The sequence below is a fragment of the Capra hircus genome, assembly GCF_001704415.2.
Source record: "Capra hircus breed San Clemente chromosome X unlocalized genomic scaffold, ASM170441v1, whole genome shotgun sequence".
Lineage (NCBI taxonomy): Eukaryota > Metazoa > Chordata > Mammalia > Artiodactyla > Bovidae > Capra > Capra hircus.
The window spans coordinates 12,049,320-12,063,892 of NW_017189516.1; the positions used below are offsets into that span (position 1 = coordinate 12,049,320).

Consider the following 14,573-nt stretch of genomic DNA (forward strand, 5'->3'; position numbering starts at 1 on the left):
TTGCTATCATGGAGTTCATATAGTTGACCTGTAAGTATATTTACTCCCTGGTGGCTCAGACAGTAAAGCGTCTGCCCGCCATGCGGGAGACCTGGGTTCAATCCCTGGGTCAGGAAGATCGCCTGGAGATGGACATGGCAATCCACCCCAGTACTCTTGCCTGGAGAATCCCATGGATGGAGGAGCCTGGTGGACTACAGTCCACAGGGTCGCAAAGAGTTGGACACGACTGAGCTACTTCACTTTCACTTTCATTTAAGTTCAAATGTATTCTAAAAAAATCTACATCTTTTACTGCCTTCCTTCATGTTTTGTGTTTTTGTTGTCATATTTTAAAAATCCATATCTGTTCCTTAACTATTTATTGTAGTTACATTTGATTTTATAATTTTTGTATTTTAGCCATTGTCCTGGTTTATTTAGGTAATTGATCCACTGTATTTACTGCATATTTGCTTTTATCTGTTGAATTTTTCCTTTCCTGTAACTTCTTATTTCTTGTTGTAGCTTTCTCTTTTTCATTTAAAGAAAACCCTTTAACATTTCTTGTAAGATTGGTTTAGTATTGATGAGTGCTTTTAATTTTTGCTTCTCTGAGAAGCTCTTTATCTCTTTAAATTCTGAATGATAACTGTGCTAGATGGAGTATTCTAGTTCATAGGTTTTTCTCTTTCAGCACTTTAAATATATCATGGCACTCCCTTCTTGCCTGCAAACCACCTGCAGAAAAATCAGCTAATAGTTTTATGAAGGTTCCCTTGTATATGATGCCTTAAAAAAAAAAAAAACTTTTGCCATTTTAATTTGGACATATATTGTGTGGGTCTGTTTGGGTTCATTTTGTTGGACTTTCTATGTTTCTTATAACCGGATTTCTGTTCTTTTCTTCAGGAATTTTTCAGTCATAATTTCATAAAATGCATTTTCTGCCCCTTTTGCTCTCTTCTCCTTCTGGTACCCTTATAATATGAATGCTAGTGTGCTGTACTAGAGATCCTTTAAATTATCCTCATTCTTTTAATTCCTTTTCTTTTTTGCTATTCTGATTGGGTGATTTCCACTTTTACATCTTTTGGATAGTTTATATTTCTTCTGTATCACCTAATCTGCTGTTAATACCTTCTAGTATATTTTCCTTTTCAGTTGTATTTTTCTGCATTTATTGGTTCTTTTTTTGTATTTTCTAATTCTTTGTTAAAGTTCTGTTTCTGTTCACCAATATTTTTCCTCAGTTCATTAAACATTTTTATTACTACTACTTGGAATTCTTTTTCAGGTAAATTAATTTTCTCTGTTACATTAGGGTGTTTTCCTGAGACTTTATCTTGTTCTTTCATTTGAAACCTATTTCTCTATTTTCTCATTTTGTTTAACTTTCTGTGTTTCTATGACATTAGGGGAGATGGTTACCTATTCTGATCTTGAAGCCATGTCCTTGTGTGAAGGCATCACTGTGCAGTCTGCATATGCCTAGTGGCTTGTTGGGAGTGCTGGATTTGAAATGTTCATGAGTTACATGTTCTCTCTGGGTACACTGGGTTGGAGATAGGGCTGGAATCAGAGGTACTAGAGACAGAGCCAAATGTGAATTGGGGATTCTCCTAAGCACAATAGTAGTTGCTGCCCTATTGGAATTGTGGCTGGGGCCTGAGGTCTTGGGGCTGCACTTCTGAGCTGGTTTCATTTTTCCCCTGGTGTGTGTATCATTGCAAAAGGCAGAGTTGGGGCCAGAGGAGTTGGAGCCACACTATTGAGCAGGCTCTGCTCCTTCCCTGGTGTATGTACACACTGGCAAAGGCAATCTACCCCCTGGCTAAGGGTAAGACTGTGGCCCAAGCTGTCTATGTCCCTTCCCCAATGAGAACATGTGCATTGGCAATAGTGGCCTCCATCTTAGTAGGGAGCAGTTCTAAAGCAAGAGGAGCTGGAGTGGTATTCTGGTACAGGCTGTGGGACATACTGTGGCAGTCTTGGCAGGTTGGCCAGAGCACCATTCATTTTTTCAATCTGCAACATCCATTCTGCGACTGGAAGCCAACAAGTCTGTGTGTGAGCTCTTCAAGAGTGAAGGCTTGGTTTCTTACATCTCTCCGTTATGCTCCACTGATTTTCGAATCATATAAGGGAGCTTGATTTCTAAATGTTGGACCTTATGGCTGGGGTGCCTAATATGTGGCTTAAACCCCTTGCTCCCTAAGGAGAATCCCTGAGCGTGCTGGGTCACCCACTAGGGATGTAGGCCCTGACTTGATCACTTCTTCTGCCTCCCTACCAAACTGTGTGTGGATCTTTCTTTACAGCCTTGGTTGTAGGAGAGCCATTCTTCTAATCTTTGGGTCATTCTCAGTGAGAGTTGCTCTTTACATAGCTGTAGTTTTGATGTGTTTGTGGGGGGAGGTGAGCTCAGGGTCTTTCTAGTCTGCCATCTTGATCCCACCTCTGACAAGTGCTTCTCTTTCTATTAGATGTGAATAGCTACTTTTACTTCCAACTCACAGTACTGGTTCTGGAAGAACACAGCGGGGACATTGACACTCATACTTCAAGACTCAGTGCCAACATATCTTGGTCTCTCCCTACCCTCCAAACCCACCATCATTTTATGAAAGAATCATCAATGATGTATTATTGGTGTCCTTCCTCAACAGCACACTCAGACATGAGTATACAAGGAAGTGATCCTACCTGGGGGCTGAATCTAAGTTATCTAAGGTGACTATCTCCATAGACTAACTCCTCTAGTGAGTACCTCCCTGCTGTATTATTATTACAGTTGGAAACACATTGTTACATTTGCTTGCCCCTTTCTTAAGGTATAGCTGACATACAAGAAATTGCATATATTTGAAGTATAAAAGTTGATTTTTTGATATATGTATAAACTCATGAAACCATCACCAGAATTAAGATAATAAACATGTCTGCTGCTGCTGCAGTTGCTGCTGCTGCTGCTGCTGCTGCTGCTAAGTCGCTTCAGTTGTGTCTGACTCTGTGCGACCCCACAGACAGCAGCCCACCAGGCTCCCCTGTTTCTGGGATTCTCCAGGCAAGAACACTGGAGTGGGTTGCCATTTCCTTCACCAATGCATGAAAGTGAAAAGTGAAATTGAAGTCGCTCAGTCGTGTCGGACTCCTCGCGACCCCATGGACTGCAGCCTACCAGGCTCCTCCATCCATGGGATTTTCTAGGCAAGAGTACTGGAGTGGGGTGCCATCGCCTTCTCCGAATAAACATGTCTGCTACCCCCCCAAATGTTCCTCATATCCTGTTATAATATACCCCTTCCTCCTACCACCCAACTCCCTTGCTAGCTCCTCCTGCCCTTCTTGGCTTTGTTTGATAATGTTGAAATGTTCCAACTGAAGAAAACAGCTAGATTCTCTGGATCTAAAGCAAGAGTAGAAAACATCCCTTGTGTCTTGCTTCATTTCTCCTTTGAAAAGAAGTCAGACCCTCCCAAAGACTTATCTTTGTAGCTGTACATGAACAACTCTAAGACTAGATCAAAGGCCTTCCTTAAGTAAGGAACTAGGAGGTTGAAACTCTTCTATAAATTATAAGTAGACACTAAAGTTGCAAATTACTTGAAGATCAACTAAAGATCTGAGGAGAAAGCATGTTTCTTAAGGAACCTTCTATTACAAAACAGCATACATTTGAAATGCAATGAAAAGAAGAAAATCTGCGTAATCCTGCTACCCTAGCTGAACACTGTCAGTCATTTGGCATGTTTTCATTTCTGAATCTCACCCCCCAACACCAGAAAAAATTCTTTATTGAAACCTACTTTTTTGTGTTTAACTTTTTGTCTATATACCTCCAGCACATACCACCATTGTTGTTGTTCAGTCGCCACATTGTGTCTGATTCTTTGTGACCCCATGGAGTGCAACATGCCAGGCTTTCCCATCTCTCACCATCTCTTGGAGTTTGCCCAAGTTCATGTCCATTGAATTGGTGATGCTATCCAACCATCTCATCCTCTGTTGCCTCCTTCTCCACACCACCATAATATAACCATAAAAGAAGGGGGTATATATTTTTCTCAGGTTTCAGAGAAAGAATCAACATGTCTTCTTAGAGGAAGTGGCTGCAATGTACTACTAAGAAAAAAAGCTTTATATTGTGGCTTTGCTAATAGGTTCTATAAAATTAAAATCTATAAAAATAGAGAAATGTTTATTCCTTGTGGAACAAAAAGTTTATGGCAGGAAAGAACAATCCTTGGGGGAATCCAACTGCTATTGCCAAAGGTATACATTTGTTGGGGGATATTATGGGTGAGGAAGCTAACTTCTGGTGTAAATAGACAAATACACTCAGAAGTTAGCTTCTTCACCTTTGTGATTCCCACCTTCCCTTTATTAGATTGGAAGGACTTATTTTAATGCTGATTGTCTGTGATCAGCAATTTAGATGACCTTTTGTTTGGCCCATATTTATTGGAGGCAATGAAGTGGCACCCTCTTTCTGAGATTTTCATAACGATGGGGAGGATAAACTTCTCACTCCAAACCCAAAGATGGTTTTTGAAAAGGAAAGTTGTGCTCTGATTTTCTATTTTAATCACATTTTCTTTTAAACCACCTCAAATGGTTTAAATGGTTAAAATGATTCAGAGTTCAGCTTCTGACCACTTGGATATGCAAACAATAAACTGGACCAACAAACTCCAGACGACTCTGCTCACTATAGCCTAAGTCATGTGTTTGTAACCTGTAAACTGCAGCTTCTTGGACCACATTGCATTGACATGATAGGTAGGTAAAATGGAACAGACTAGAGATGATAGCAATGAGAGAAACTATAGAACATATACTATCCTTGTACTCAATGTTCAATCTCACTGCTGTTTCACATTCTAACAGTAAATGGAATAGAGAGGCAGAATAGGGGAAGAGTTTACTTTGAGTGTTGGAGAGCTGCCTTTTCTAATGACTCAACCAAGCTGACTGTGTTGTTCTAGTCTGATTTCATTGTTTTGGCAGGATTTGAAATTGACACTGCAGATTGGAAGTTCTGAGATAACTGATGCTAGACAAGTATGAGCAAGGGACAAAACCTTTTAATATTTATTATTTTTAATAACAAGTGACAGCAGATTCAAAATCACCTCCTGATGTTTTAATAAACCTTTGTCTTGTTATGAAAATTCTGTTAGCTTTTGAATCAGACACTTGAAAAGGTAGCTAGAGATAGATACCTTTCTGCTTACCTTCTCCCCAGCCCAAAAAGAGCTTCAAAGGACACACTCAGCATCAAATGATGAACACAAGTATACATATACAAATGTGCATCCTGACAGAACTGTTTTTTATGGTCTATTACAAGCAAATTTCTAAAATTGTGAATAGAGTTTCAAGGGCTTGTGACTGTAGCTTTCAATTATATAGCTTACCACCAAGTTCCCTGAGTGACTGACATAGCATCACACACAGGAGTTTTCTAGGTATAGTTCCTAACAGTAAGTGATTCTTGAATTATCTTCAATCCATGGTGCATCCACTTATTCTGAATACTGTTTTACAAGGAATTATTACCTAATGTTGCAACTCCCCTGCTGATATCTTAAGAGACCGAAAAGACAAGGCTAAAGGAAGGGCATTTTCCATTTCTCTTTGCCTTTCTTTCATTCAGATTTCATTCAGAGACTATGACCTGCTGAATCTCGATTGGCTGAAATCCACGGACAGCAGATGGGGTGGTGAAAAAAATATTAGGTAGTTCCCCAGGACTGATGGAGCCAGAGTCACTTTGCACTGAGCCTCCACTGTTCTCAAACTGGGATATTTTCTTTTTGATCATCTTTCTCTCCTTGGCTCTGCGATTTTGAAACCAGATTTTCACCTGAAACAAAAAATGCTTTGGATTTAATGGGACAACATACTGAATGCATTTTTCAAAGTCATTGCTGATATTGTTCCGGGGCTTTAGTATTAATATTTACAAAGCCCTTTCACATGCATCACTTGAGCCTCACAATGACCTTGTGAAGTATGCCCATTTGACAAGAGGTTTTTAAAAAATCTGAGACTTGGAGAGGGAAAATATCTTTTATGAGATGAAATTGAAATCAAGCCCAGGGCCTCAGACTCTGAATGCAGTAGTCTTTACATTATACCTCACTCACCATCTTTGTTGCACAGGTAAAAATAAATAATGATAAAATGGCAGATTCTGAGGCACAGTGATGAAAAGGGAGGGATTTAAAGAGCAAAGGTGATTATGATCTGTCATTAAAAGACTAAGGTTAGGGACATCCCTGGCAGTCCAGAGGTTAAGACTCTGCACTTCCAATGCATGGGGCACAGGTTTGACCCTTGGTCTGAGAACTAAGATCCTACATGCCATGTAATTTTTATTTTTTTAAGTAAGGTTAATGAAACAGAACTGGGTGAACAAGGGTGAGGAAGTACGATATCTCTTGCTGTGTGCCTTTATAAATGGTTGAAATGTAGATTACTTGGGATGAGACATTAATGGACTTTACAGTTCTAGAATTCTATGATATCCAGGATTACTCTTAGACCTTAGTGGAAAAAAAAAAAAAGAACATCAAGTAGTTATGTCATGTCAAAATCTGGGTGAGTGGAAACCACTGATTCTTGCCAAGATTTAATTTTCACTGAGTATCCACAGTAAACTAAATCTGAGGCAGGAATCATAGGATTAATTACATAGACCACAGAAAATTAAATCTCCTAGCCTGAATAATAGAAAAACTTGGTTCAGGTATGAGCATTGGTGTTCATTTACTGTTACAGTTTGACTGATATAAGCCAGATAATTGCCATGATTGACAGATTTCAACTTCACACATAGATTATAACTACTTGGGAAATTATATCAAGGTTTTGACTTGGCTGACCAACTGTATGGTGATTTTAATCCTTCTCCATCCACTATGTCCCGACCCTTGTTTCCACACCTATATAGTGCCCACCACACTAGGAGGTTCAATAGGAAACATATGGGCTTTAGGAAAGCTTGGAGAATGGCTTAGTCTTCTTTTGCTTCCCTCCTGCTTACAGATGTCCTTAAAATCTTAGCCTATTGAAATGCTTATATGAAAAATGTTAAATGTACTTTGGGTGTACCTGTCTCTCAGAAAGGCCCAAGTTGACTGCAAGCTCTGATTTTCTCCGAATGGTGATATATCTATTGCAGTGGAATTCTTTCTCCAGCTCCAACCTTTGATGATCTGTGTAAACTACACGGTACTTTTCTTTTGTCCTGGTTTTCCCTGTTAGGGGAGAAAGGAGTGTATTTAATCATATTTTTTTTCTTTGGAGATTATTTTGGTTGGAGGAATCAGAGCCACTGTTCCTACCCTTAGCTATTACTTTCAAATATAAAACAAGTACATTTTTTGCACCAAATATGTCATAAGTCCATTTCTTGACTAAGTACTTTGTCATCTGTGGCTATTTTACACACACACACACACATATTCAACACACCCATCACAGCACCACCGACATACTGTTACACCAAAGCATTTTAGTGGGGAGGGAGGTGGGAGGGGGGTTCATGTTTGGGAATGCATGTAAGAATTAAAGATTTTAAAATTTAAAAAATAAAAAAAAAATAAAGCAAACACTTTAGCCATTATTTTCATTCCCTTCCCACTCACATATGAGAACAGTATTGGCAATAGTAGCACCATCCATTATACATGCACTTCCATTTATATTGTATACAGTTCTGATATGTTGTCTCCTATTGAACCTCTCTCTCACCTACCCTTTCAACTTATGCACAATGTGTCTTATTCCCATTGTACAGATAAGGAAACCAAGGCTCAGTGTAGGTAAGTGGCTTTGTGCTAGTGGGCTTAGGAATGGGGACCCAAACAGATACCTCTGACTCCAAGTCCAGTGTGCCAAATGTTATTCCTAGTTTAAATATGCTGGGCAGCACAAGAATGGCCCAAGTGCAGCAAACTGTTTTGTGATACTGACATTCTTATTACATGCACATTCTAGAGAGAATTTCATTTGGATAGTCATTTAAAAAGAAAACATATATTGTCACTTGAATTCTGTTCTACAATAGCTCTATGGGCTTCCCCGGTGGCTCAGACTGTAAAGCGTCTGCCTGCAATGTGGGAGACCTGGGTTCAATCCCTGGGTCAGGACAATCCCCTGGAGAAGGACATGGCAACCAGCTCCAGTACTCTTGCCTGGAGAATCCCATTGATGGAGGAGTCTGGAAGACTACAGTCAGACACAGCTGAGCTACTTCACTTTCACTTTCTTTTCACCTATTAGAAAAAATAGTTTAGTTTTTTTGTTGTTGATGTTGTTTAGTCACTCAGTTGTATCTAACTCTTGCAACCCCATGGACTGTAGCCCTCCAGGCTCCTTTGTCCATGGGATTTCCCAGGCAAGAATACTGAAGCGGGTTGCCATTTCCTTCTCCAGGGATTTTTGGGGGGAGTTTTAAACAAATTCTTATTTCCTAATGGAAAATGAGAGGGGGAAGTAGGGGGCGTTGACTTTACCAGAATAAAATGGGTGTTCTAGTACTCTTTGAAAGGATATCCAAACATTTGCTTTGTGTTACAACGTTTAACTAATTTCTCATGCCTTCCTTCAAATAGAGTTTTATTCCTCCTTTTAAATTTTCCAAAGGTGATTAGGAAGTTTCTTTTTCTTTTCAATTTTTCTAACCCCCTCCAGGGTCTTCCTCCTTTTCTCTATAGCTTTTGGCAAACCCCTTCTGATCTTCCCTGCTTGTTTTTGATGTGAAGTTTTGGGGAGCAATCTGTAAGACAAAGGTTTCTTTAAAGTGTTTCCCTAAACTCCATTGAGGTGTTAAGATGCAGCACAAGCTTAACAAAGGAGCTACATAGCATCAGATCCCATCTTGAACCCTCTTTACATTCAGGAACACCAGCCAATTGGTTTGGAATTTACAAGCCCTAAACAAATGTCAGACACCCTTTCATCTCCAGGAAAGAAAAAAAAGGGGGGACGTGAATGTAGAAACAAATTCTAGATGAGAGATATGTTTTAGGATTAACTCATGGACTAGAGAACTAAACAAAACTTTCCTTCTTGAAAATGGAAAATGATGAGCTCCAGTCAGTTAATCTATCTCAAAGGCCCAAACAATGAGCTGGTTTTCTCTTTGCTTGTTTTTCATGGGATTTTTTTATATCAACTTTTTAAATTGAAGTATAGTTGATTCACAATATTGTGTTAGGTTCATTTGCAACAACCTGGAAAGACCAAGAGAACATTATGCTCAGTGAAATGTCAGACAGAGAAAGACAAATACTATATGCTATCACTTATATGTGGAATCTAAAATATAATACAAATGAATGTATATGCAAAGCAGAAACAGACTCACAGATACAAAAAACAAACTTCAACTGCTTTTCTGAATCTAGGAAACCAAAGTTCTGGCATTTGGTATGTTACAAAGGCAGAATGTATATTTGAGGCCACAATGAAAACATTGAGGTTTAATTTATTTCTAGAACCTCAAATCTTAGAATCAAAGTATATCTTTGAAGAGATGTTCCCTAAAGCCATTCCTAATACCAAAGTGACTGAGTGTTTAAATTCTAACTTGAGGCAGAAGTTACAATTTAATGTGTGTGTGTCTGTTTCCAACTCTTTGATAATCAGTAAATATAAGCAGACTTCAAGAATTCTGGAAGGTTGCAATTCTTTCCCACCCCCATTGGTCATAAATTCCCCTCTTGCAGTTTCTTCTGAGGACAATAAAGTCAATACCAGGCCTCTTTATTTGCCATGAAAATCCTCACCCTTTCCGGCAATATAACCCCTAAAGAAAGGAGGGATGCGGAAGAGCCAGGCTGCATATCAAAGCCATGCAAAGTGTTAAAAAAAGAGTCTGTTGCCCCAATCTTACGGATAAGACCTCAGACCTCAAGAAGACTAGATTAGTTGGAAATACTGACTGCACGTTTAATGAAGAGAAGTGAATTCTCATTTCCTGGTGCTCCTCTTGTGTCCCTCCTCCCAAGCTATTTTCTTTCCACTTACTCCATTGTCTCTTCCCTTAAATGATGAAATCTGATTGACTGGGTTTTGGACATTTTCTAGTGGAGCATAGAACCATATTTCCATACTAAAACACTAACAAAGTGCTAAAAGCAGTAGCTTTTATTGTTCAAGCCATTCTCTTCTCCCAGAGACTATGACAGTGCCGAGGGTGAGGGATTCCCCTTCTCCAGCACTATTGTAGTTAATCTACAGGGCTGCTTCAAAGCTCTGTGGTGGGATTTCATTACTTGCCCTGACCAAAGACTTTGACAAACTTCTGTAGTTCCAAAAAGGAGACAGGATCCCTACAGGGTTTGCAAACAAATGTCATTATATATGATGACTTATCATCACCTAAATGTGCTCATTTGAGAGACTGGCTGTGACAGGCAGAAAAGCACTCTCCAAACCTAAGGATTATGATGATGGTGACAGCGAGGGTAAAGATGATTCACAGCAATCCCTTTCCATAGGGAACAGAGTGTAATTAACACCATCATAATGAGTTTCCATGCGATGGTAATCTTTTGCTGCTTTTAGTTAAAAATTGCATATAAATTCACTTATAAAAACTGTCCAATTAAAACGGTCAAAACCAAGAAAGATAATGATATTAGGAATTACCAAGTAATTCATTTTCTGAAATGTCCTAACTGAAGAAAGCCTTTTAACTTCTTTGGTTTTCTGTCTTTTGTCCGGTGGGTTAATCAGAATTATTCAAAGTCACTTCCTTCTCTCCTCTTCTTTCCCAAGCCTAAAAACAAAGCCCCTCTCTAGCCCTGTTAGGGTTACTGCCTTTCCAATACTCATACAAGGCTATAACTCTGGGTAAAATAAAAACAAAATGAAAAATTCTTAGAGTAGTGCTGTCAATGTTTAAAATATGAAAATACTGAACTTTTAAACCGACAATGTTTAAAATATTAAAATGATGAACTTTTCATGGAATATCTCTATCAGGTTCCTTTTCACATAATTTTTAAAACAAGGTATATTTTCAAACAGACTACTTAGGGAACAAAGTGGAAAAAAAATAATCTCACTTTTAAATCAAATCACTTAGTGGACAGTCATTTATTCTGTATGTCAGTCCCCTTTCTGTCATTCAAAAATCAAATGCCATGATAATCGCTATGAAATGTTTTCCAATTGTCCCCTAATGTGCGTATTTCTGTTTAACTTAAGGCTAGTTAAAACATTCTTAAATAATATAAAGAGCTTTAATTTGACTACCATAATCAAGGAGGGGTTACTTCCATTTTGTGGATCATCTGTTTTGTTCTCAGCCGTTAAGTCAAATGTCCTATAATACTACAGAGCGAAGTATAAAATTTAGGAGGATCTGACTTATTCACTTAACAGATATTTGTTTAACACTCATTATGTACTAAGTATACAAATGGGTACCTTTTGGTTTGGAGTGATACAGACAGGTGATCAGTTTAATTTTTTCTCAGGTTATCAGTTCATAACCTGAGATCTATGGAAGGGATTTCAGTGGATCCATGAGTCTCCCAAAATTATTCAAATAAATGACATATGTGGGACTTCCCTGGCAGTCCAGTGGTTAAGACTCTGTGTTTCCACTGCAGAAAGCATGGGTTTGGTCCTTGGTCAGGGAACTAAGATCTTGCATGCTGCTTGGCAAGACCAAAAAATAGATAAAAAATTTAAAAATCTGGTGGAAAAAATGAAGTGTGTAATGTGCATTTTTCTGGAAGAGGGTCCATACTTTTCATCATATTCTTAAATCATTGCTAAATATGTACTTAGGCTGCAAGAATATAACAAAGGGGTATTTTTATAAGACATTAAAATGAAATGGTGATTGAATTTAATAAAGCCTCATCTATAGGATAGGCTGCCACAAGTTAGTGAGGTTCTAAAATCATTCAATTTAGAATTTCTCATAGAAGTTGAAGAGAAAATCTTGTGAAGAGGGTATTGTATGGCAAGGTTTGAAGACTGAGCTAATGATGAAGACTCCATAGAGTAATTTAGAGTCCCTTTCTAAACTTTTCCTGGCACCAGAATTATACAAAAGAGAGACTCTGACAAATGCAAATGAAGACTATTAAGCAGAGAAACCCATCATATTTTCTCTTTTAAACAGAAAATTCATGATTCAAGATAATTATTTTATCTTGTTCTTTTCTTCCCACTGTTTTGTCTTCCGAACAACATACTACTGACTTTCCTCTTTTAAAGTATTTCAAAACATAATCCTAAACTGGAGCAGCCACTATTCTGGCTTTTGTGTCTTTTGCTGTTGGTTAGGTCTTAGTGAACAGGTGTTAATTACAACCCTAAGATTAGATATAATAACAGCCCTGACAGTGCCCCACCCTAAGCTTACTTTCTGTTCTTTTTAGCCCACCAACTCACTCTTATTTCAAAAAGCAATATGCAGACTTACTTACAAACACTTTAGAGCTAAGTATTTAAGCTCTACTCTTAATTTGGGATTGCTACCCTAGTAGTATCCTAATCAATTGGAACTGCCTCCTCCAGGCTGAGTACTCTCAATGATAAAATTTGGTCCCCTACCCACCCTCTTGCTTTTGCTATTTTTAAGCAGAGAAAAAGTGCAGAATTGTGAGCAGAAGCATAATCATTATGGGCAAATGCTACTGGAATGTCATTTCTTCCCCAGAGGGATGAAAGTGTTAGCTGAATTTTACTAATTTTCTCTAATGAAAGGGATTGATGAGTTGGAATAATAAGAATGTGATAAAAGCACAACTATAGCTGAAAACAAACATCTCCCCACCTCCCTCCTCCAGCCCCTGTCCAAGATTAAAGCAGAGTATGCAGAATACCCCCCCACACACCCCACACCCCTGTGCACACCCTCCTCCCAGTAGCCACCAACCAGTAGCTTGCTGGTGGGAGTGTGAGTTGGCATTAGGCTGAGATCTCTGGGCTTTCCTATGTGTCCTGACAAGCCTGTATCCAGTCCCTGCACCTCAAAATGCGTGCCTGTACTGTTAGGAGGGCTTAATCCCTTTAACTTTATTGATGCTGGGGCTGATACTGGTGCACACCCCAGAGATGTTAAGGGTTGAGCAGCTTATTATGTCCCAGTGGTGTGCTGTAGCTTTCCATTGGTGGAAGGAAAGTTGTACCAAGGCATTTGGTTTGAATTCAGCTGGCTCCTGCCAGCTTGGGCAAAGGAAACTGGAATTTCCTTGAGAGTTCATGATGAGGAGGCCATTTTGCCATCAGGGCCTTTGTGGCTAAACTGGACCTCCTATTGCCAATCAAGCACTGAATCTAAGTTGACCATCACCAGATCTGGGGGAGAAGCCGACCTGCTCAGATAAACAAGGCTTTGAAATGGAACAGGCAAACAGCAGTGACTGAGCATAGAGAAACGTAGTTGTCCTCTCCTCATTCACCCACCTACCTTCCCCGTGAAAATGTTTTCCTATCTGGGCAACGGTAGGGTTGGATCTTGATCTTTGTGGCTCAGTATGTCCATCGTCACCACGGTTGCTCCTTTGGCTGATCAGAAAATGATGAAAAAGTCCTCTACTGTCAGCTTAGTTCCAAGCACTACACTCTGTTTTTGAGCAGAGGCACAAGCGAGGGAGGTCACTTGCGGTCTGGGGCCCTGGGCAGTAAGCCACGTAGTGGTCTCCTTAGCTAAGCTGTCCGGAGAGAAGTCTGAGAAGTAGGAGGACCAGAAGGCCAAGAGAAGTAAAGAAGAAGCAAAGGGAGGAAAAGGATCAGAGCACTGGTATCGGTTACTCACCAGTCACCTGTACTGTCTTGCGCATCCATGCATAGGGGCTGTGACGGCTTCTGCTAGAACTCTCGTCTGCGATGCCGGCGTCGATGGGGAACAGTGATCCTCCGGCTGGTGTTGGCAGGCTGCTACCGCTGTTTCCACCCCCTGCGGGGCCCAAGTTGCTATATTCCGGTGAGCTGAAAGCGGCGGGGCTCGAGCTCATGTCGTTCATGGGGACCGTACCCATAGTACTGGATGGCCCGGGGTACACGCTCCAGTCTTCACGAGGGGGACTATAGGGTGACCCCCAGGCTCCCAGCGGTGGCCCGTGAGTGTCCATACCGGGCATATGTGGATATCCCATGTAGTGCGCATAAGAAGGGGCTGCTGCGAAGTTGGAGGCTGGCAGAGGACTCCCACCATCCCCAGTGGCACCAGCCCCGGCGGTGCCACCTCCTGCGGGGCTCCTGAGAGTGCTCGAGTACATGTCTGCTTCTTTTTCCAAAAGGCAGCTTCTGTACATAGTGGCTTGGATATGAGAAAGGAGCTCCCTAAGGCATCCTGAAGTCCCTATAAGGTCCCAACCCGACTTTGAGAAGCAGTAGGGAACCAGAAGTTTAGCTGTGCTGCACGCTCCTCCTGACTACTCCATAGGCGTTTCCTACCCTGACGGTTTCCAGGTGACTGGTAGCCTGTATAGACGGGCCCCCAATTGCTGGGCTGACGTCAAGGGGCTTTAGGCTTTTACATAGCATTTGCATTCAAATGAACGGCCATTTCACTTTCACAAGGACTTGTTCACTCTACACCCTCTCCAAGAGAT

The 14,573-nt window shown here is 40.2% G+C and overlaps 1 protein-coding gene across 1 annotated transcript; it reads right to left on the minus strand.

Moving 5' to 3' along the window:
* Positions 1-5,641: 5,641 nt before the first annotated feature.
* Positions 5,642-14,273, minus strand: CDX4 (caudal type homeobox 4). Its single transcript, XM_005700638.1, has 3 exons — positions 13,775-14,273; positions 7,099-7,244; positions 5,642-5,848 (listed from the first exon to the last, which is right to left on the minus strand). The coding sequence occupies exons 1-3, from the start codon at positions 14,271-14,273 to the stop codon at positions 5,642-5,644; spliced, it is 852 nt and encodes a 283-aa protein (XP_005700695.1).
* Between the last annotated feature and the right edge of the window lie 300 nt (positions 14,274-14,573).

What these genes read in the sequence shown, in the direction of transcription:
- CDX4 (XM_005700638.1), bottom strand. Translation starts at nt 14,273, where the DNA reads ATGTACAGAAGCTGCCTTTTGGAAAAAGAAGCAGACATGTACTCGAGC. An exon ending in CAAGACAGTACAGGTGACTG is followed by an intron (nt 7,245 to 13,774) that starts GTGAGTAACCGA and finishes CTCCCCTAACAG; the next exon opens with GGAAAACCAGGACAAAAGAA. An exon ending in TGGGCCTTTCTGAGAGACAG is followed by an intron (nt 5,849 to 7,098) that starts GTACACCCAAAG and finishes TTTTTGTTTCAG; the next exon opens with GTGAAAATCTGGTTTCAAAA.